This window comes from Apus apus, chromosome 2, assembly GCF_020740795.1.
Source record: "Apus apus isolate bApuApu2 chromosome 2, bApuApu2.pri.cur, whole genome shotgun sequence".
Taxonomy (NCBI): Eukaryota; Metazoa; Chordata; class Aves; order Apodiformes; family Apodidae; genus Apus; species Apus apus.
Window position 1 is genome coordinate 91,710,165 of NC_067283.1, and position 23,886 is coordinate 91,734,050.

Below are 23,886 nucleotides of genomic sequence, written 5' to 3' on the forward strand. Positions count from 1 at the left end.
AGTTAAGGAGGCGTTCGAACAACTAACATACAGATCTCAGGGGAAAAAAAAAAAGAAAAAAAAAGAAAAAAAAGAAAAAAAAAGTAAACCCATGAGATTTTTCCCTGAATCATGTTTAAAATTACCTTCTTTTTTTTTTTTTTAATTTTTTTTTTAACATAGCATTTTATTTCATTCCCTAACAATTGCAAGCTAATTTATGGATAGAGGCGTTGATCTCACCAGCCTTTGTGACTATTAAAGCTTGGGTTTAGGGAAAGATTTTCCTGGTGCTTCTGACGGTTGCTACTGCTGTTTGTAATATTTCGTGCAGTTTCGTTCTTTTTGCACTTCTGTTATTAAGCTCCTGCTATAGGTCTTGAGGGGGGGGAGGGGGGGCGGGGAAATAAACCCAGAATCTCCCAGACCTTCACTAAACTGATTTTCAAGCTAAGTAGCTTAGTATAGCAGCTCTGGTCCCCGCTTACTTGCACAAGAGGGTGGGGGGCTGAGTGTGAAATTAAAAAGGGCTTTGCAAGGGTTACTACTAAAGTGACTTAATAAACTGTCAGAAAAACGGGCAATGTACAATGCAGGAGCAGGAGTCGCGTGGTGAGGGATTGGTGTTTACTCATCAGAATTGTTCATCATTAATGGCATTCGCGGCACCCTGCTCATCAGGGACTACAGGAGCTCCAGGAACTTCGCAGATGAGAAACAAAGCTAACCTCCCACTCGTGCAACTTCTCCCCTTCTCGAAGGGTTTCTTCCTTCCTTTTTTTTTTTTTTTTCATTTTTCTTTCATATTGTATGTCCTTTTCTATTATTTTTTTTTTTCTGTCCCCTCAAATCATGGTTACAGGTACACGAGCACTTTGCTCTATTTCCACGCAAGGTGAAGAATAATGCTGGGCTGATTGAAAAGCAAGGGAGACTTTTTTTTAGAACTCCTTTCCGTTGTTGTTTTGTAGGGGTTTTGGGGATTGTTTTGGGGTTTTGTTTTTTGGGGGGATTTTTTTGAGGGTTTTTTGTTGTTTATATTTTTGTTTTTGTTTGCTGTGGGTTATTTTTTCTTTTTTGGGGGGGACACTGTGAGGTTTTTCGTATCTGTGTTTGCTTTTTTTTTTTTTCCCCTCTGAACAGATCTGAGCAGGATGGGGGCGGGTGGGGGATGGGATGACTCACATTTCTTAAGCCTCCAAGTGGAAACCTTTTCTGGATACACATTCCACCCAGATCTAAAGCACTAAGAAGATTTCGGCAGCGTCGGTGCCTTATCCCACCTTTATTTACCTTCAGCCCTTGTAATGTGACACTTCAATTCGCAAAACACCGCTGCAGTTGTCAAGCCCTACTCAGCTTTGCTACGGTCCTGCATTTTTGTCTGAGAGTCACTCTCCAGCTCTAAGGGGGTTTTTTGGAGCGGGGAGAGAGGGGGGTCCTCCTGTCCCTGTTAGACACACGAAAGGGAAAGCTATTTCCAACTGATGGCGGAAGGAAGTTTAACCAACTCTGTGTGAAACGGAGAAGGTTCCCGGGGCGCAGGGAGCGAAGGGCTGGCTGGGGTTAGAGACACCCTGCAGGGGCACTTGCGGAAAGGGGGGAATCTTCCTCCGCTCCAGCGGCCACGGCTTCCCGGCCGTATCCGTGATGTCGGGGCTGAGCCCGCGGCTGCAAAGCCCTGGGGAAGGTCGCGGACCTTGGGAGCTGGCTCTCGCACGGGGAAAAGAAAGACATACTCGTGCCCCCGCTCTTCCCGCTTCCACAAGCCTCCCCTCTCCCCCACTCCGCCCACCCACTCCCCTCCGCCAAACACTTGCATCCGAAAAGCAGCGGGCCTTCGCCTCTGCGGCCCCCGCCGCGCAGCGCCGTTCCTTGAGGAAAACCTCCTCGGCCCTGTCCGCTCCTTCGGCACAAAGACGGAGCTCCCGGGCGCCGGGGCTGCGTTGGGCCGGGCCAGGTTGCGGGCGGCCGCTCGGCGGGGCCGCTCTGCGGGGGCCGGCCGAGAGGGCGGCAGCGCCTTGCCCTGCCCTCTCCGTGCCCGACAGAGCGGGAGCGCCAGCCCCGCCGCGGGCTCCGGGAAGGGCTGGCGGAGCAGAGCCGTCCCCGGCAGTCTCACCGGTGCTGGGAGGGTCGGGGCAAGAAACGCCCAGCTCTCGTCCCGCCGCTCCCCACCCCCAGCTCCCCGTTTCCCCCAGCGGGGGTGCTGGGAGGGCCCCGTCAGCCATAGGCGAGGGAAAGTTTGCGGTGCTGGCCGGGCAGTGCGAGGCTTTGCCAGCCCTGGCGGGTTACGGGCGAGTCCCGTCACGTCGAGGAAACGGGCTACATCGCGGGCAAGTCACAGCGGTGACAACTCGTCTCCTTCAAGGCGGCCGAGTCCCTCGGCCCCTCGCAGAGAAGTCCTTTTGTCTCCCGCTGCACCTTCCGCCCCGCTACAAGGGGAAAGGGGGACAAAGACGGAAAAACGTCCCTTCCTCTAATAATTGCTGTTAATGACGATAATAGCAGCAGCCCGTTTTGGTCCTTTCGGCCCCCTCTTTCCCCTCCCCCCCCGCCCCCCCATTTTCTTTGGCGCTTGCTGCAATGGGGGGTGGAAGCTTTGACAGTCCACCATTCAGCCCCCCTTCCCCCCGCTCGAGGGCGAGGGCTGGGGGTCTTCTATGCCCCTCGGCATACATGTAGTCACTGTTGATTTGCCGGATTATTTATTGCTAATATTTCGACAACTGTCGCAATGCCTCTGATAATTGTCCCTGAGTGTTAATCGGTCGGCAGGGCAAGGGGAGGAGAAAGAACGGGGGCGGCGAGAGGAGTGGGGGGGAGGCACTATGTGAAGATCTCTGTGTGTCTTTTCTTTAAAAAAAAAAAAAAAAGTGTTCTTTTTTTTAAAAAAAACTAAAGATTCTTCTGGGAGGGACGACTGGGAGGCTTTTGACTTTCAGCAAAGTTGTGTGTGTGCCTGTGCGTGCGTGTGTGTGGGGTTTGTGGGCTGCTATAGATAGACCGTATTTATTTATTTAAATATATTTTTTTCTTTCTTCTTTTTCTTTTCTTTTTTTTTTTTCAGTGGTAAATTGTTACAAGCCGCCTGGCTGCAAAGCCCCCTTTCCCTCTCACAGCCACTCTCGTTTGTTCCGGAGTCCAACGACGACAAGGGGGACTCAATGTTAAAGGTGGAAAAAAACAGCAACACAGTTGTTTTTGTTAAAAGGGGACACACTAAGGCTGCGAAACAGCAAAACCCCAATGTTGGACAGCTGTAAAATCGTGTAGACAGGTTGTCATACAGCAGTGGGGGCTTTTCTGAAAGGAGCCCATTGCTAAACATTAAATACACACACACAGCCCCGCACAGCAGCTGCGCGGACACACGCAACACGCGCGCGCACACACACACACGCACACGCAGGCAGCGAGGAAAGTGGCCCGGGCTGGGCTCTGCACCACGTGCTGCGCCGAGGGGGGCGGGAGGGGGTGGGGGGGGGGGGCGGGGGGGCGCGGGGCGGCGCTTGCAGCTCAAGTGGGTGCCAATCAAAACATCAACTTCAAATTGTATCTGAAAGATCAGCCTAGGACCTAAGGGCAGACACATCAGTTGGAGCTCAATTGTTGATCAGATCACATCTAAGGGATTTAGGAGCACAGAAGAGCCGAGATTTGAGGAAAGACACCCCACTGAATCCTTCCACACTCCTCCTCCTCTATACCTAGCTTGCAATATCTCTCTGACAGAAAGAAATCAGAACAAAACAAGAAAATCACCGGCTCGATTTCTGTTCTCTCGCCCTGCCTGACTCCAGTAAAGAGTGGGGGAGAGGAAGGAAAAAAAAAAAAAAAAAAAAAAAAAGAGTCAGAAAGAGAGATCTAGAGGAGCCCGGGTTTGTTCCGCTACCCTCCCCGGCTGTTCAGGCTCCCTCCTCCCCCTTCTTTTATTTTTTTTTCTTTTTTTGTAATTCCTTCCCTCCCACCCCCCCACCCCCTCCCTTTTTTTTTTTTTTTTTTTTTTTTTTTTTTTTAATATATTTCTGCCGCTTCTGCCGACGCCACCAGTGCCGCCGCCGCTGCTGTGCCCGCGCCCCGGAGATGTCCTTCCCCCAGCTGGGCTACCCGCAGTATCTCAGCGCCAGCCAGGCGGTGTACGGGAGCGACCGGCCCGGGGTGCTGGCCGCCGCCGCCGCAGCCGCCGCTGCCGCCGCCGCCGCTTCGGGCCGGCCCGCGGGGGCCGATCTGAGCAGCGGCTCGGCCGCTGTCACCTCCGTGCTGGGCATGTACGCCAGTCCCTACACCGCGCCCAACTACAGCGCCTTCCTGCCCTACACCGCCGACCTCGGCCTCTTCTCCCAGATGGTGAGTGAGCTCCGCGCTGTCCCCCGCGCCCCCCCGGGCCCGCCGACCGCGGAGGTAGGGGGAGCTGGGGCCGGGGCGGGTGGAGGCCGTGGAGCCGGATGCGGGGGGCGGCGGGACGGCCGCGGTGACGGGTCTCGCTGCGGAGAGGGGAGCGTGTGCGGCGGCGGGGCTGCCGGGGAGAGGGGCCGAGGGCGGCGGGCTCTGTCTGCAGGCGCAGCTCCGATCCGCCCCGTCGCTCCAGCCGGGCAAAACTCCTCCAAGTTTTTCCTTCTTGGCTATGAAAGGGCTGAGCAGGGCTCCTGCCTTCGCGTTGTCGGCTTTCCCTAGCAACTAGGCTGGTTTTTTTTGTTGTCATTGGTGGTGTTGTTGACGGGCGATATTGTCGGTCCTGGTCGCTCAGTGGGCTTTCCAGCACTCTCCTTTTTCCGCTTGGTCCTTTTCTTTGCCGCCGAGCTATGAACAGGTTCTTCCCTAAAGGCCGAAGTGCAGTGTCGGTAGCTGGTACGCCGGTAGCTAGTATTTCAGGACATTTTTCTTATGCCTTAGAAACGACCCCTTCGCTTCCCTGAACTTTTCATATTCTGATTATGGCGAGTATCATAGACGGGATTTGCATTAAGGCAAGGAGGGCATCTGCATCCCCCTTTTTGTATTGGAGCAGAAAGGCATATTGGTGTTAACTGAAACAAATTGTCGTAACCCATATTGTCCTCCTTTATTCCCCCTTTTCTTTAGAATGTAATAGTTTAAAAGTGAAACATTATTTTAACTAACTGGTTTTGTATCTGGTGTCGTTGAAACGTTTTTAACTGCTAGTACTACCAAACTTCTCGGCGGCGGTATGCACAGGTTCCACTTCATTTCTAAATGCCCCCCATTTCTCACACACACACACCCCCCCCAACCATGAAAGTGTGAATATTTATAACTGGGTGCATGAATGTGAGGGGTTTAAATATATATACGTAGTCAAGTAAGTAGATACGCTGTTGAACAACAGCCAGCATCAGAAAACAGATCATTTTGTGCTGCAAACATTTCCTGTGAAGACACTTCTAACAGCAAGCGTTTCCTACTTTTTTAACCTTGATTTTGGAAATGCAGTAAAAGTTGACACAGAAGCAGTGAGTGATTTACAAGTGGCTTCTTCAAAAGAATTCCCAGCAGAGATTACACCAAAAAAAAATCATTTCAGCAACAATAACAAAAGACAGCGGAATAAAGGAAGTGCAGAAAGCCTGCTCCGTAACACATTATAAAAATTACATCGGGCTTCTTTTAGTGCATAAGCTTTGTCTCTGAAATTAAAATACACTTTCCTTTTTAACTGTTTGACAAAGTTACTTTAGTTTCTTAGTGGACATTTTTTTAGAGTTTCATTTTGAAGGCTGACACGAATTTCGCAAGACTACTGGTAAGAATGCACTTCTGGGCTAGAAAAAGGCGAGACGGTAGTAGAAGCAAGAAAAAAAAAAATTTAAATGTAAGCTTTTTAGGAACAGTTCCCTTCCTACCCGCTAACTATCCTGGTGTTTTAGTGCAGCGATTTACTATGCTAGTGACATTTTAAAATATATTAGAAACTTCTGACACTTGTATATCATGAGCTAAAATATTAAGTTAATATCTGGACAATTTGCGGTAATAATGAGGCCTAATGAGGTTCCTAGAAAGATAAAATGTTATTTACCAAAACATCTGACGGGATAATTTGACTTGCTGTGTTTTACTACTGATGATAAAAAGAATATTGATTGCAAATAAATCACCGTCTCTAAACGCTTGTAAACAATTTGTGTTTGCTCTGCCCAGATCAAAGTAAAACTTATGAGATAAAGTGTCTGCATATCCATATTCTAGAATGCGTGGATCAGTTTTCATTCCGGACTTTAAAGGCTCTTCTAACAGCTAGAAGTTAATGTTTTACATCAGAATCTTAGTGTATGATTCTAGAGAGTGATGGGGGGGAAGTTGTTTTGTGTGTGGAAAATCTCTTACATTTTAAGTGTCTTCGTACTGAAGTTGAGCACTCATCTCGCCAGTCTCATCTCATGCCAGGTCCTTTTAAAGGCAGATCTGGGGCCAAAGACGAATGCTCTGCATACATTTGTAATATCCTTCTGGATATTTCGAAGATAAATGCGGTGGTGTGCCCAGGCATGAGTTTGAAACTGTGGTGTAGTACCTTCTCTCTCTGCCTGGTAATTTCGAGAGCACAATAAATTGTCTCGCCGAGGCAAATGCGAAGTTGCTGCATTTCCATCATTTGATGTGATTTGGTTTGAAAATACGCATAATGTCTGGCAGAGCCCATTTTAGCCCCTCTCTTTTCCTTTCCCTGCAAGAAGGGGGGAACCATTTGGGAATACCTCTGTCTGATCTAAACCTGAAGAGCCTGGAGCGGGTAGGGCCGAATTTGCCTGTGAGACCTTTTGCACCGCTCCAAGGCGTATTCCGGCTCCAGCAGTAGCCTATTCAGGTCTGTTAGAGACGCTAACGAGATAATTGATGTGCTTTTTCCTCTCCGCTTGTCTGAATGTGTTGCAGGGCTCCCAGTACGAGCTGAAAGATAATCCGGGTGTCCACCCTGCTACCTTTGCTGCCCACACTGCCCCTGGTTATTATCCTTATGGACAGTTCCAGTACGGGGACCCAGGGCGGCCCAAAAATGCCACCCGGGAAAGCACCAGCACCCTTAAGGCCTGGCTCAATGAGCACCGCAAGAACCCCTACCCCACCAAGGGCGAGAAGATCATGCTGGCCATCATCACCAAGATGACCCTCACCCAGGTCTCCACCTGGTTCGCCAATGCCCGCCGGCGGCTCAAGAAGGAGAACAAGGTGACCTGGGGCTCCAGGAGTAAGGACCAAGAAGATGCAAATCTCTTTGGGAGTGACAATGAGGGGGACCCTGAGAAGAATGAAGACGACGAAGAAATCGACCTGGAAAGCATAGACATAGACAAAATCGACGAGAACGATGGGGAGCAGAGTAATGAGGAAGAGGAGGAGAAGTCTGAGCTCCTGAGACAAAGCAGTGAAGAGGAGAACTTGGAAAAGGAGAAGGATTTGGCACTGTCAGGGTCTGAAGGTCTGAAACCTAAAGATGCACTGGCCATGGTGAAAGAGGCCTCTGACAACAGTACGCGAATCATCAGTCCCGGGGGACAGAACAGTTTACAGATGCCATCTCACAGCAAACCCAAGATTTGGTCTTTGGCAGAGACGGCAACCAGTCCTGATGGTGCCCTGAAATCTTCTCCCCCTCCACCCCCTCCTCCCCAGGTTAACCACACTTCTCCACAGATCCAGCACCCTGCTTTTCTCCCTAGCCATGGACTCTACACGTGCCAGATTGGCAAATTTCACAACTGGACAAATGGGGCTTTCCTCACTCAGAGTTCCCTGCTAAATGTGAGGTCCTTTTTGGGAGTAAATCACCACCATGCTGCTCACCACAATCACCACCTCCAGGCCCAGCAACAACCTTCCGTTTTAACAGCAACCCTGGGAGCGCTCAGCAGTGAAAAGCCTTCAGAGAGGACCAGTCCCAAACACACAGGTAATGAGTGCATCAGGCATTCACCTCCACCCCCAAAACACACACATGAACTTTTTGAGGAATGGTGAGAGATTTGACCCCAGTGTAACTGATTGCTTTTAACCGAGTTATAGACATTTTACCCCAGTGTTGCTTTCAACCCCCACCTTTTTAAAAAAAAATTTCTTATTTCTTTTTCCTGCAGCACCTTGATTGCATACATTAAGCCCATGTCATGTGGGCTATTACATTCTCACCCTATATGCCCCTCAAATAAGAGGAGAATGCAGGTACAGCTCTGTGAAACATATCATTTGAGTTTTGTTTTCCTTCCCTCCTTCCTGAACCTCAGCTCCTAAACGTTTCAATGACAGACCAAAATGTGGCAAGAAAAGCTTGGCTGCTCCTTAAATATTGAGTAGGGAATAGTGCTGTACACACACAAATAAATACCTACACACATCTCAGCAAGAAGAGGAGAGGGAGGTGTGTTCTCTGCACACTGTCCAGGTTTTTACTATTGTTATTCTAAAATGTTTCTCTTGTTCTTTTTGTGTTGTTTTGTTTTGGTTTTTTTTTTCTTTCTCTTTTTTTTTTTTCTTTCCCTTCTGTCTCCTTCTAGAAAGAGAAAACGTACCAAGAACTGAATCCCCACCTCAGCCGCTAAAATCGCCCTTCCAGCCTGTCCGTGACAAGTGAGTTTGTTTGTTTGTTTTCACTGCAGGAATGTTACTTATGTGAAACAGAGTTTGAATAATAAAGACTAATTATAACACCTAATTATCACCATAAAAATACGTACAGACAGCAAGAACAACATAGAATCTGCTGTAATATTTTCAAATTTAGGCCAAATTACAATTGTACATAGCCAGCTTGCAACTTTTCTGAAACTTTTCAGAGATTCACAGATTTTGTGTTAATTACAGCAGTCACAATAATTTCTGTGCAATTAACAAATGCCTGGATGCTATAGCAATAGAAAAGCAATTATAGGAAAGGATTATATTTTTTTTTCTGAAAGGTTGTTACGTCTTTTTTTTTTTTTTTTTTTTTTTTTTTTTTTTTTTTTTTTTTTTTTTTCCCCCTTCCTCCCTTTCCCCCTGCAGCTCTTTGGCTCAGCAAGAGGGAACACCGAGAATTTTAGCAGCTCTCCCTTCCGCTTGATTAAATGGTTTGGTGAAAAAAATATTACAGAGACTGGTATTAAGGACAGAAAAAAAAAGGAAAAAAAAAAAAAGAAAGAAACGATATAAACGACTCCAATCAATCTCTTTTTGCAATAAGGTGGTGCAAATCCATAAAAGCGATCACGCAAATCTGTAGGTGGATCCCTTTCTTCATTGTACCATGTCAGATCGTGTTATTCTAACCTTTTTGGATTATTTGTTTGGTAAATGTTTCCCATGTGTTTGTGTTTTTTCTGTATATAGAGTGATTTCAGATTGTAAATAGCGCGTCAGCAAAACTTGTCTAAATCATATATTTTTGTCTAATAAACTAAATGAAATTATGAGCTCTCTTCAGGTATGCATTCTGTTGCTGCAGATCTTACACGTATATTAGAGATCTATTCAAACGTTTATAATTTGCTTTCTAAAAAGTCAAGTCTTATTGCCTTTGGGTAACAAAAACTTAAATACCAAATTCAAGCTTTTAATGTCTCTTGTAGCTATTTTGTCGAAATCAAGCCGCGAGCTTCCCTTTTCATATACGTAAATTTAGGAAGCCGAGTGAAGCTGGTTCTTGACTAGTAAAATTAAAGTTATTTTTCTCAATTGTGATGAAAACGTGTTCTGTAGTATCAATTTTTCCGATAATAAGTGGATATGACTTCCACTTAGGTTATAAAATATATTCTTGAAAATGAAAGGGAAGAGTTTTCTCTCAGTTCCTTAGAGTATAACTTTGCTGTCCAAACTGTTGCCGAAATGGGCTCAAGAGCCTCAGTGCTTTGGTACACGCAGCCGAAAAAAAAAAAATAAAAATAACACGTTAGGAAATAGAATTATTTGTAAAGATTTACACTTTAAATAAACACAAAGGAAATACGACTGTGAAATATTTTTTCCATGTGACATTAAGCACCATCTCAGCATGAAAAAAAAAAAAAAAAAGGCAGCTCTTGCACTTGCCAGAAGAAAGTTCTGTAATTCCGATCTGATGGTTAAAAAGAGACTGAGAGAGACAATCTTTCGGTTTATAAAGGCATTAATCTTCCAAAGACGGTCCGTTAAAATGTGTAATATTTTGAGTGTTTACTTCTTTTTTTCTCCTAAATGAGACACTAAATGAGCATTGAGGTGCTAATAAGATACCAGATGGTTGTTGATGGTGGAAAATGGAAAGAAGCAGCTGGGAAAGTCATTAAGAAATAATGTGGTGACGCCCTATCCAAACTGAACCAACCTCAAACGAGGACTTGTCGGAAACAAGAGGAGATTTTAAAATAAAATATTAATAAAATTCTTGCCAGAGATAGGAATATTGATCTCAATGAAGCTGCAAAATCATCACAAGCAATGAGGTGTCTCGGTAAACTACTGCTTAGAGATCTGGTCACAGTGGAGGCCGTAGGCTGCGACTTTTTTGCATTTTTCATATGGATCAGAGAAACAGATCAGACAAAACGGATTTCGTGCAGGATATCAGAAGGGCTGAAATGTCCAGCCTACATCCCGCCCTTCTCAGCACAGCACCAGTGAGTTTGCTTCCTGGCTTGTAGTTTTCTTTTTCTTAAATCACCGTTGATAACGGTTTCAACAAAAGAGCATACTGCAGGTTTAACCAAACCATAATAACTCAGCTTTCAGCGCGGAAAAGGTAGACGGAATATTTCCTTAAAAACAAACAAATAAAAACAGACTTCATGCCAGTAAAGCCAAATAGCCTGTCAGATCAGCACTGGTGTAAACCTGTCGGAATTGCTTTCTCTTTCCTATAAATTCTCCGCACCCCTTTCCCGCCCCCCCAACCCCCTCCCCCCCATCCCTTCTGAACCCCTTAGGCCCGCTTCCCAAATTCCTCGTGGCGGCACAGCCAGCCCCGAGCAACCCGGCCGTTCAGGGTGCCGCGGCGGGCCGGTTCCGACCCCGGCCCCTCTCCGCCGCCCGCCCGGCTCTCACAGACGGGCACCGCTCCCGTGGACGGGGAGACGGGATGTTGGAAGCGCGCAGGGATGCTCTGAGAGGCGGAGCGAAGGCGTCGGTGCCAAATTGGCTCGGGAGGGACGGAGAAGGGATTACTTAGCGGTATAGTAATGGCAGAAGGGACTTTAACTCTGGAGAGCAAAGGAGTACGAGCGTGTCCGAGTTTGTGTGTGCGTATTTATCCGAGCCCTCCCGCTCCCCGGCAGCCGGCTCCGGGCAGCGCCAAAACCCCACGAGAGGTTCCGAGCGGTCCCGAGCGGCGCCGAGCGGCGGGGCGCGGGCCGGGCTTTGGGCAGGCTCGCAGCGCCCTCTGTGGGCTGCGGGCGGCGCCGACCCCTGGCCCGGCGCGGCGCGGGCTGGAGTGCCGGGCCGCAGCTCTGCTCAGCCCTGGGCAGGGGGAGGTGTGGTGGGAGGAGGGGTGCTGCCCGCCTTTAATTCAGCCAGAAAGCCAGCAACATCCTCCAGAGTGTGCTTCCAGTTTTGATTATCCTCCGGAGAGTGATAATTCCCAATAATTATCTGGCTGTCAGCTTTCCGCCTCTGGATGCCTCAGCGTCTCCACACCAGGCTGCTGCAGAACTGTATTTTTTAGGTTTTTTTTTTTCATCTGCTTGTTTGAATTTCCCACCCGTCCAACCCCCAGTAACGCCAACAGCTGTGATACTTTCCCTCCCCAACCAGCTGAGGGGCTTGCGGTGGCGTTCAAGGAAGCCCCGCGGGGTCAACGCTGTCCCGCTCTCCCCACCGCGCTCGGAGCGCAGAAAGGGACGAAGCAGCCGGCTCCTGCCTCCCCTCCGGCTGGCGGGGGCACGGGCGGCCCGGGGCGGAAGGTGCGGCGAGCTGCGTGCTGGGACGGAGGGTGCTTGAGCCGCTTCCCAAGTTTCCGGATAGGAGCGCAAAGTGGCTTCCCGCTGGAAACGGGAAAGCCCAAAAGTAAGGCCATCTGCAGCGTCGAGCTGAGAAACGTCGTGTTGTTCAAGTGGGACAAGCTCTCGCGTGGGTGCCTGCCCACGCACCCAGCAGTCCCCCGGGGCTGTTTGCTTTAGCCTAGCTCTCACCTGGAGCAGAGAGGCAATTTCGGTTGTTTCACCCCACCAGCCACACCGAGGTGGCCATTTCTCCTGGAGGAAGTTTCAGCGAGAGCGAAGGCGGGCGGGCGGGCATGGCCTTACCGCACAGAGCCCTTGGGGGCTGCCGGTGTGGTGCGGGGCCGGGCGGGATGCGCACACACCGCTCCCGCCCGCGGGGAACCTCCCCGAGCCCCCTCGGCCTCCCCCCGGCAATTTGGGGCAGGAGCTGGGGCTCCATGTTTCTTAGGTTTCGCTTGTCACGTGAGCCGTGCTAGGCATGACCGTTGACGTCACCCTGGCAGGAAAAGAATTTGTAGTTTTTCTGTCATATTTTCCATTTTCAGTGAGATCCACCCTGGCAAATGTATACCAGCGAATACCACAGGGTAGGGAGCATAATAAAAGGAGAAGCTTAAGCTAAACGAATGCCTTAATTGGGAATGCTTCGAGCTGATAAGAGTAAATTGGAAAGTCCCAGTTTCCTACTTTTTTTTTTTTTTTTTTTTTAAATTTTATTTAAGAGTTGACGGGACCCGAACCTGATAAAAACAGTCAACAGGAAAAATTGTGTTGATTCGGATGGGAGCTACAGCGAGTAACACTTTTTTTAGAACAACAACCGGGCGCCAAGATACATTTTCATGCTATTTAGAAGTGTGGCAGAAGAACATTTTTCAGACATGTTTGCATAATCCTCCATCCTTTCCCAGTAAAAAATGCCTCCCCGTTTTTATTTTTTTTCCCTGTTATTATTTACTTAGCATTAACGGAAGAATGGCAGAAATCTGTGAAGAAAGAACAGTGAAAAGTTGATATAATCTCGAGTTCAGCCAACTCCGAAGTCAGCTGCTGCTAGAACACACAAAAAGCAAACGGCAGCTTTACGGGGATTTGGCTTTGTCACAGAGACGTACTGATGAAACGTGCTCATTGGTATGCATGCCTCATTTTTTATTCTTTTTCTACTTTACTCTGAATAAAAAAAAAAGAAAGTCTATTTTTAACTAGGATGATGAAAAAAAAAGTAAAGCCCGGAGAAAGGGAACGAAAAAAATAAGCAGGGTGCATGTGCTTAAACTGACTCTTTCCTATGATTGCCATGGTTCTCGGCTCCTGTCATCCCTTTCTTGCTGCTTGGTCGAGATTTTGACGCGCTTGCTCCAAAACTTGAAGAGCCCCGGAGCCGGGAGAGCGACCGGCCGGAGCCGGGGAATGAGGGAAGGAGAGGGAGGGAAGGGGGAGCGCACTGGGAGTCCCGGGGGAGCACCCCCCGCTCCGCCGGTAGCCCCGCACTAGCCTTCATCGCGGGGCTCCTCAGATCTCCTGCTAACTTTCATTGTGTTTCTCTCTTCCTCGCCCTCCCGCCTTTTTTTTTTTTTTTTTTTTTTCCTTTTTCTTTTTCACGGGCGCCGATCAATTATTCACGAGCACATTTATCTCCCCTGCAATATGGAGAATTCATATTAATATCTCTGTTTTAGTGGCCTGACACTGATTAATGTAATATGCACCGCGCCTCCGAGCGCAGCCCCGCTCTATGAATCATGCACTATAAAGTTTCAATCGTCCTTGTAGATGAGACTATTACCAAGCGCGCACGGCGGAGGGGGCGGGGAGGCGGGGGCCGGCAGCCAGAGGTCCTGTTCGCCGCTGCCGGCCACTCGGCCCCGTGTTAAACAGGCTCGTATCGAAGCTACCCGGTGAGGGATGGGGGGACAATGCGGGTCCCGGTGTTAGCTCCGCCCGGCGGGACTGCCGCAGACGCCGCTCCCCCACCCCGGCCAGCCCCGGCCGCCCACTGTCGTCCCACGCCGCTTCCCCGCCGTCCCGGCCCCGGGGAAGGGACTGCGGGGGCCGTGTCTGACTCCTTCGGCCAGGCAGAGCCAGGAACGGCCGCGACGCCTCGGCTGAGGGCAGAGGTGGGCTGGCCGCTGCCCACACTGTTGGGTGGGCAGCACGGCGCGGGGAAGGGGCTCAGGCTGAGCCGGGGTGTGCCGTAGCTGCCCGACAAGGCGCAGCCCACAGGTAGGGCCAGGTGTCATGGCAGAGGCTGGGCGCCTGCCCTGGGACTGGGGAAGGAAGGTGTTAAAGGCCAGTTCTAGTGTTGATTTTTTTTTTTTTAAAGTATTTTTTTAATTTTTATTTTTTTAATTCCAAAATGTCCTTAAAAGGCGAGGTGTAAAGAATGGCAGGGGCTGGCTGAGGCATGCTGGGCAGACTGTCGGCACAAGCAGCACAGGCTGATGAGTAATAAGTGCTCTGTGGAAGGGAACCTCACAGTATGGGCCCCAGCAGGGATCCTTCTTCCCTCTGCCCCAGGGCTGCATTTGGGGGTGAGGCACCCTTTCCACCCTAGTCCCGCACCCAAGTCCCACATTTGGCACCACCCACCTCCCTGCTGGTCTGCTGGCGGATGGGGGGACGCATCAGGCTCACATGTGCTACTCGCAGGCCTTGAAACCCAGCTGCCCACCGTGGGTCAGATGGCTGTGCCCTAACTTGGTCAGGGGAGGCCCCTGCCGGCCTGTGGGAAGTGGGAAGCAGATGTGGAACTGAGCCATGTGGGATCACTGGTCCCCCTAAGCTGGGAAGGGTGGCAGACATGGCTGGCAGGGCCTGTGCCCACCACCGTGGGGGCTGTGGTGAGGGATGCTGTGGGGCCTGATTTCAGGCTTCAAGCTGCCAAGTTTTATGTTTCAGCAGTAAATCTTACCTGGGACTAACAAATCAAGTAGAACACTGGAACATGTAATAAACATGGCCTGCGTGACGTGTTTTCCAGTGAAAAGTTACATAAACGGCTCCTGGCGAGGTTGGTGTTCCCCATTGTGCAGTGCCCCCATGCAGTGCTGTTCATAGCTCGCCTGTAAAACCAGCCATGTGGACAGGAATCGCTGGAAGTACCAGGAGACTGAAAATCCCATAGAAATAGGTATTCAAAATTTAAGACTTTGAAAATATGAGCTCTTAAAACTAAACAATGCACTTTTGTGAGGAATTAATTTACTTGAGTCCCGTCACTATTATTAATATTAGTTTTGGCTTCTCTTCTGTGTATGTGAAGAGAATACATGCATGGGTGTTTGTAAAAAAAGTGGGAAAAGGAAAAAAAAGTCTTATATCTGTTTTTACTTACTTTAATTGGCATTACAGACATCCTTCATGTCTGATAGCCAAACTTGTTCCCCAACGTGTTCCTCTGGAGTCAAACTAATGCAAAAATGCAAACATGGGGTGCACACCAAGTCCTGGTAGTGTCTCTCCTGAGAGAACAGAAAGCACTGGCATAAACTCCGTGCAGAATTAAAGGAGAGTTTAAAAAGTAACATTTATTTTTATTCCAGATTTATGGCTGACCCGTAGATAATTAAAGGTTTTATTTTGAGCTGTTGGCCCCACACAATACATTGTCCTTTGTTGCTGCACAAGTAACGCTTTCCCTGTGCTGCCTACGGTTCAAAAACAATGAAGCAATCCATTTATTTTGTTGGTCAATTGTAGCGCAAAGTGAGGTGGTCAGTGTGGAAAGTTTATCACTGTCTTGTCCCTTTGGAGGAGGCAGAGCATTCACACACCCTCTGCCCCAGTACACAAATGTCAGTCTTTTTGCAGGCTGCTGTTTTCCTTTTGAAGATGCCGATGGTGTCTCTGATCCACTAATCCATTTATCCAGTTTCATGAGTGCATTGGCTGAATACACTCACAATAGCCTTGCCCAGCTGGAAACAAGAAGTCAGTGAGTGCAGCCGGCACACCCACCAATGCCTGACACCACTCTTGGATGAGGCTTGAGCACTTGTCTCAAAAAAAATCCCCATACCGTCCTAAAACGAGCCCCCTGGAGCCCCCAACCTGTCGTGATGTGCCCAATGCTGTGATTTACCCCTCCCTGAGAACAGAAGTATTTTTAGCATTATTATAGCATGCTACAGGGCTGTATTATTTTCATGATATTCAGTTGTGTCAATGAGGGTCGAAGCAGGCTTGAGGAAAAAAAAAATGCCTCCGGGACTCTGCAAACAAGTGCACATTAAAGAAACTGGTCAGTTGCTGCCAAGGGGGAGGGGGCATGAGAGAGGCAACGGGCTTCCATTTGTGTTCAGTGCTTATGCCGTTACTTGCCAGCTTTTTATTGCATTTTAAATGTATGTTTAATTACCAGTGTTATTGGTAATAACAGAATGTTTGAAAATATTAAATACATTTGTAAGCTTGTGTGAAAAAAAGAAGTTAAAAGGTGTTCAGTGCACAGAATGTTAAAAAGATCTCACAATGAAGTGATTAACATTTTTATGAATAAAATTAATCACGCATTAACTCTGCAGCTCAATACATCTGAATGCCAAATGTTGCACAGCAGCCCTTTCCCCTAAACCCAAGAATTTTGGATGCAGTATTGACCCACATCAAACACTCGTCTATTAGTAATGGCAGTGTAGTTATGAGAAGATATTTTAATAATGTACATTTACATTTGAGGCAAGAATATAAAAGGCAGCAAAAACTTGGGGGTAATTTGTCAAGATTTGTGGGGACTGATAGGCACATAAAATACATTAGAAAGCAGTCAACAGGGGCAACCGTTCGGACAAAAAAAGAAGTTTATGTGGCACTCATGGAAGCAAACAGCAAAGTCACCATAGTAAACAGATTCCAGTGGACTGCGCTTAGCTCTCCTTGGCTCTTATTAGCGTGCTCATTGTTCTGGGCAAAGCTTATTAGGTTTTAAGATGTGAGCTTACCATTATTAAAATTTCCACTGTGTCAGATAATAAAATGTGATCTCTTTCTCTCGCTCGCTTCCTCTGTGTGTGTATGTGCGCGCTGGCGCGCGCGTGCGCACGTGTGTGTTTTCTAATCTCTTGCCACTGTGGTTTTGGGATTATTCCAGCAGGCTGTACAAAGGGAAGCAAAGGCATCTGAAGTGTCACTCTACAGCTGTGGCAAAGTAACAGAATTTCCATTTTGTTGATGCTCCCAGCACATGTGTGCAGCAGAAGGTGATATCAAAGGAGCCGTTCTTCCTCAGTTCTGCACATTATTTTTCACTGCTGTGGCGAATCTCTCTGAGCTCCGTGAACCAATAAAACAACGGTCCCTGTTTGAGTTGATATATTAATATTTACTGAGGATTTGCAAGGTCGGGGCTAAATGTCAGCAGATTGCTGGGGCAGTACTGTGGGGAATAATTAAACAAATCTCACAGCAGTTCAGCCTCCTAACATCTTTATTAATCTTTTTTCTTTTTTTTTTCTTTTTTCTTTTTTTTTTTTTTTTTGTGAAACAGTACACTGAAATACTGCTTTTTCAACCTGAGTGAAGATTTGGGAGAAGTTTAATAATAAAACCCTGGATTGGAAGTATTTGGGTTTTTTGACAGTTTCTTGGCCCACTTGCGCGCAGATGTTAGTTGGTTGTGAAGGCTATGATGTGTGAATTATCACCAAGCTGCTGGGATTCTCACCTGCCTCTCCATCAAATTCATCTTGACCAGTCTGCCAAGCACAATAATACTGCTGCTATAAATGGAGACCCAAATTGGCTTTGTTAAGTAGTGGGTCCTCTTCTCTAAGAGAAGAAACTGGAGGACCCCAATTCAGTATGCATGTCTCCCTTAACGTGATTATAGCATGCACTTTAGTACAACTTAGACAATTCTCTTTAATAAGCTTCATAATTAGTGTTGGGATGCCTCATTACAAGTCATTGCCTGTAGCAGTCCTAGGCCAAACAGCCCTTCTCAATCTGATTTTTTTTTTTTTTTTTGTATTTTATTTTTATCAGGCAGCAGGAGCTGTCTAGAGCTTTTTGTTTATATAACGGGGACTTGCATTAAGCCCCCAGTGTAAAAATACCACAAGGAAATTAATTGCTTCTGTGCAGATTCACCACAGATGTGTCCTGTTATGGGGCATGGTATATTTCTGACATTGCTATACTGCAGTGTGCTGAGAGGAAAAAAAAAAGTCTGGAAAAGCTACAAATGCAAACATATTAGTGTCCGTATAGATTCCTTATGTTGTAACTGAAAACAAGGAGATTTTTAAAGAGTGTCAGAGCCTTCAAGCCTTTCTTGAAACAAAGTGGATTTTTTCCTGATTTTTTTTTTTTTTTAATACTCAAAACCCACTAATAAAATACACATGGTCACATATCTGTTTGGTACTGGCTGATAAATGTGCTACTTAAAATAACACACACGAGGAGTGCGGTGACTCAACGCAATAAGAAGGCTGACACACAAAGCCGCCCTCAAGGTCAGTGGTTTGTTATCTATCACTGTTGGTCAGGTTGTGAATCACAGCTGCAAGTTTCAGCAAGTTAAGGGGAGGAGGAGCATTTAGAGTGCTTGCCCTGTGGAAAAGAAAAGCTGAGCTGGTGGTTTGTTAGCCGCCTCTGAACATCACCCTGCAGCTTCTGGGTAATGCCCATTCCCCTGTCACTAAAGCAAAGCTGAAAAGTGCCTTGATCCAGATACGAATGCTTTGATTTACTTGTTAGAATTCAGGTGGAAGGGTTTAGGGTTAGCAAGTCCACCACTGCAGAGCCTTGTAGCACTGACCTCTCATTACTTATATAGATTTCTTTCATCTTGATCCTCATAAACTGCAGTTTTGACTTCGAACTGATCCCTCTGATGCAGTTGCATTTGCCTAGTGACATCACTGTTGATAATCAAGCATTAACAATTCACCTCACAACAGTTAGGGGAATTAAAGACCCTTTTAGAACAAAGTGATGTGGGAGCTGTAGCTTTTGGCTAGAAATAGCTATTTGCGTTCCTCAGGTGTGACTGGGAAGAGGACATCTCCATCTAATAATTCTGGGTGCTATGAAATGAAAAAAACCTCACCAAACCAACAAATATCTCCTTTAGTCAAATTCAGGATGTTGCCTGTCTGATAACAATACAAGGGCAGAAGTAATAAAACTGTTCTAGTAATGAACCTCCCAGGTTAGATTTTCTAAGCATATTCAGCATGAATATGGGCAAGTGAAATTCTGTATTCAGTCCTGCTGAATTTACATGGAGGAAACACTTCACAGGCCTTAATAAATGTATCCGATAAGTTTGATTTCAAGAAAATCCATATGTTATCTGCAAGCAATGGTGGGAACATGTAATTCACGTGAACAGATCAGATCAGTGTTCAGTTTTACCACACTGCACTTCATAGGATCTTTTACCAGCTGTTTCAGAGCTAAAGGCAAGATAAATTGCATAGACTACTACACAAAGCCTGCTTTTAAATAGGTTTTTGTTTTCCCTCCCTCTCTCTTTTTTTTTTTTTTTCCCATTGTCATGCATCAGCTTTTGGTTCTACTGTGATAGTAACACTTTTCTCAAATATATGCTTTTTTGTTTGTTTGTTTGTTTGTTTTTTTAAGCTATCAAAGAGCCAACAGCTCAGACTCACAATCCCAGGGGAAGTGATTAATATTTTTCTTGTGCCTTGCAATAGCAGTACCTGGAATCCTCTTAAAAATGGCTTTGTATAACACAGAAGAAAGCCCCTGTCCTAGAACAGGTGAGACTGGACTAGAAGAGATCTGCGCAGAACTAACAAAAGAATGCTGCTGAAGATGGAGGCTCAGAGGTAGAGAAGTGCTTTCCCCAAGTTACCTGCTTTGTATATGGCAGAAATGAGAACCTGAGCCTGAGAATTAGGGTTTTCACTTGACAAGAGACTCAGGTGTAATGGGATGTTTCAATGATTGGTGACTGCAGGTGAGTGATGGAGCCAGAACTGGTGACATTAAACTGCTTTCACAGTCTCAGAATATATTCACCACAGTTGCATCAACTCTCGTAACTGGAAACATTTTGACTCCCGTATCTGATTTTGCACACTGAAATCCATACTTGGTTATGTGTGTGAAAGCAGTCTGATGTTTACAAATTATGCTTATTCTTGCTGGAGCCATCAGAGCAGCTGGTCTTATAAAGGGTTACAATCGCGAGGAAGGTCTTAAGATCAAGGTTGGTCTTGTTTTTTTAACTTAGAAATGTTTTAAAATTACTCAATGTTTTTCAGTGGTTAAACACTGATTGAGGAGCCTACTCTTGGTCTCTTCAGTTGAAGAGAGATGTTGTTTATTTAGACAAATAATCTAACCTACAAAATTATGCAATATCTGGGGAAATTGCTTTATCAACAGATTTTTTCATGAACAAATTTCTAAAAACACCAGGAAAATCCTTCAAGTTTTTGTATAAAAAGATAAATAATTTACAACCTTGTGTGCGAAACTATATGTAAGATAATTTTTAAAATTAGGAACTTAGTTTGAAGAGAGATGGTAAGCCTTGGAAAATACTGTTTTGCAGAGAGATTATGAAAAATATGCCCATATAGGTGGTTGTCCTATGCACCAAGAGGAAAGGGGAAAAGGGATACTTCCTTCATCTGAGACAGGCATATTTTAGGTTGCTTGAGAGAGCAGGAGTCTTACAAAGATGGATATAGCAAAAGTACTTCACTGCTTCTCTGAATGTCAGCAGTTTAGAATATGCTTGAGAATATAAAATAATACTGGTAAGTGCCACTGAGAAAATTTTTTTCAGTAGAAGGAGTGTTTAAGAACAAAAGAGAAAAGGGTGCCATTTTGAAAAAGAGAATGGGATACAATGGTGAGAGAAGTGGTGGTGGTGCCTCTGGTAGAATGAAAATACAGACAAGCGTGCTAACAGAAGATACCAGTATATTTTTGGGGCAATGGGATATGGAGGTGTACAATCTGTGTCTCTCCTATGGCTTACTTTCCATAACCTTAAGGGAACAGTGATGCCTAAATTTAGCATCTCCCTTTTAAGAGGAATAACTTGAGGGAACATATAAATTCCTTCTCAAGTTACATTTTCTCTGTAGTGATCTTAGTAACTTCACATGAAATTAAAACAGTAGAAGAGAGGACAAAGCAGAAACCTAGTCATGTCACCAACTACTTTTTAAAACATTTATGTGGCCTACTACTATTATATATTTGTGTGCATATGTACGTTAGAGACCAAAGAAATTATTCCCCCAGGCCTTGCTCGTAAGGGCTGCTCTGTGAGTCTAAGAGTTTACGTGTGGACAGGAGGTAAGAGGAGATGATTTACTGTGAACACAGGAAATTTATATGCTTCTGGTAATCTGTGGTAAATCCACCAGGAAGCTAATGAAGTCTGATCTTGCCTTACATTTTGTGTGGCTGTTATCTGGGTATGAGGATGCTCTTAGAACAAGCATTAAAGCCAAGGTGTTGGGCTTCTTGAAATGCCCAAACACACTCCTTTCTTAGGCAGGACAAGTCCTACAGTCTACCTAGGCACTCCCTTACCAATTTGCGCAAGGTATATGGAGGATCAGAGAAGCATAACAGAAGTGCCGATCTTCCTAAGAAACTCATCCCTCTTCATTGCTTTTCCATCGTAATTGGTATATGCATGTTCTTGGTCTCACTAGGCTATTGGTTTTGCCCCTTTTTTTTTCCCCCGCCAAATGATATTTGACTTATAGTACTTGAGCCTATCTACATCTGTTTGGTAGCCTCTTATCAGCTTTGAGAAACCAACTCATTTTGGTCACATCTCCATGGGAAACACCCTTTCATAATACACGATATCCATGCCCACATTGCAGGTCTTCTGGGTTTCTGGTACAATCATCCAAATGCAAGGCTTGTCACTTGCATCATTGGCAAGTATCTCTTTGGAGCCACGATCTGCTCAGTCTCTCCTGGCAATAAGCGCTCATAGCTCTGGGCTCATTGGCCATGGAGGTGGCTTCAGTCGGTTGCTCCTGGACTGGGAGAGCTGTGGCAGAAGACTGTTTGTTTAGGTGTCCATTTGATATCTCTATGATCTTTCCTCAGGGCCTTTTCCTGGCTTCAAGACTTTAATCTTGATTCTCTCTTTCTTCATCCTCCCTTTCAAATAATATCATCTTCTTTGTTTCTCCTCTATATCCTCTCAGCAGATAGGAGGCTTTCACTTGGTTGCTGGAAGAACAGGCTGCTGTCAGCAGTCTGACTGTTCTGTCCTCTGCATCAGACCTTCATGTCTGTCTACCTCTACTCTCCCTTTCCTCTCTAAACTGAAAATGTTCTCCTTCCCTCTTTACTTGAAAAAATGACACTTTTACACTTCTTGTGGAACTACAAGAAAAAAAAAAAATCACTCTGAATACTAGTCTCTATCTTCCCTATACATCAGAAAACATATTCCTCAACTCACTATTGCGGGTATATGAGTGTAATATTATTGAACTTTTGGGACAGGGTCAGCAACAGGATACTGCTCCCAAACAATTACTACAAACATCACAACCTTTTGTCCTTGCCAGTATTCTGCTAGTCATGATCCAAGCAGAGGAATACAAATACTGCTTTTTTGCCTGACAGAAGCTGCTCCTTACATCAAGGTATGACAGAAAAATGCTGGCTGTGCACCTCGGAGTCAGAGGAAGCACAGTCTCTCATATTGCTGATCCCAGGGAGAACTTACTTCTCATTTGACAGTCATCTCTTTCAAACCTTTCACTGAAATGAGATTTGAAACTCCCTAGTCTTCTGTACAAGACTATTGGTCCATACCTGATTGTGCAGAGGTTCTCATCTCTTAGGAGTAGAGCCTGTGCATGCAGATGTCATAGGGAAGACAGGGTAAACAGCAGTAGAGCTAAGGGCAGTCTCAAAGGACCTCAAATCCAGAGAACAAACACATGTTGGAAAGTACAAAAATATTTTATTGTTGTCAAATGTATAAACCTGATGTGCAATTCTAACCAGATCAGGCTTTGGGCTTTTTGCCCAGTTATTCATAAGAAAGTGTCCAGAATGGATAAGATTGTGAGATTCTCCTGGGACATAGCTCTTGATCTGGTTATTTCTTGTTATGTTTGATAATACACAGTACTCTGCCAGAGGGAATTCTGGACTTACATCCATGTTCATCCTCATGTTCAGGCAGCAGGGATACGACTAGTTATGTGTGTTGTGTGTAAATCAGGAGTCCCTCTGAGCAATGGAGAAATTGTGTGAAGTCTAATCTGAAAGTGATCTCCATCTTCCTCTCTGCCTCCTTTTCTACAGACCAAACACTATCTTGGGATTTTCTACTATGTATCTCCCCTAAAGATTTATTCATCTTTCTTTCTTGAGATACTGAGGAATTTCCTTGAAAAGTTCTGAAATGGAGCTTGTGGAGTAGGGAATCAGCACAAGACAATTGTTCCCCCTCATCTGGCGTAGGACAGTCTGAATATCCCAATATGTGTTTTTCAGATGACTGTAGGTGCAACAGAGCCATATCCTACACAATGTGAGAATATAACTGATCTCTGGCTTATGAGTAGCAGTCACGGATATATGGAGGAAGAATAACTTCCAGGAGCATGAAGGAGAAGGTTGCTAGTCTGGAAGCACGGTGCTGGGCACTGAATACCTTTGGAGTAGTCCTTACTGTCCCTAGGCAGTGATTCCAAACAAGCTGAAGACGTTGTCTTGCTTGGTTTGAAGTATCCACAAAGCAAATGGTAAGAAGAGACATATGTGCATGGCAGATGTTTTGATGTCTGTCTCTCTGGAAGTATACTTCTTTAGGAAATACTTGTCCCGTTTCTCTCCTGTACATTTTCAGTTACTAGTTTGGAGAGCTGTCTTCCCATCTTCCATTCCAATAATAGAAAGAGCTACACAGTAGTCTTTTATGATGGACTTCCTTATATATAGTCCTGTTTCAAGCAAAGTTACTGCCTTTGGCTTGTAAAGCTCTGTCAGTTTTCTTCCTTAATGTGTTGCTGCTTTCTTCTCTGCA

General features: G+C 46.0%; 1 protein-coding gene and 1 long non-coding RNA gene across 2 annotated transcripts; one reads left to right on the plus strand and one right to left on the minus strand.

Annotated features, from left to right (window-relative positions):
• The first annotated feature begins 4,062 nt into the window (after positions 1-4,062).
• On the plus strand, positions 4,063-9,906 carry IRX1 (iroquois homeobox 1). Its single transcript, XM_051610731.1, has 4 exons — positions 4,063-4,326; positions 6,874-7,888; positions 8,490-8,562; positions 8,977-9,906. The coding sequence occupies exons 1-4, from the start codon at positions 4,063-4,065 to the stop codon at positions 9,032-9,034; spliced, it is 1,410 nt and encodes a 469-aa protein (XP_051466691.1). The 3' UTR covers positions 9,035-9,906.
• A 2,767-nt stretch (positions 9,907-12,673) lies between these two features.
• Positions 12,674-16,914, minus strand: LOC127381337 (uncharacterized). The gene is made up of 4 exons (XR_007888697.1): positions 16,829-16,914; positions 15,223-15,349; positions 14,800-14,997; positions 12,674-12,871 (listed from the first exon to the last, which is right to left on the minus strand). It is a non-coding gene; the product is annotated as an uncharacterized LOC127381337 (long non-coding RNA).
• Positions 16,915-23,886: the final 6,972 nt, after the last annotated feature.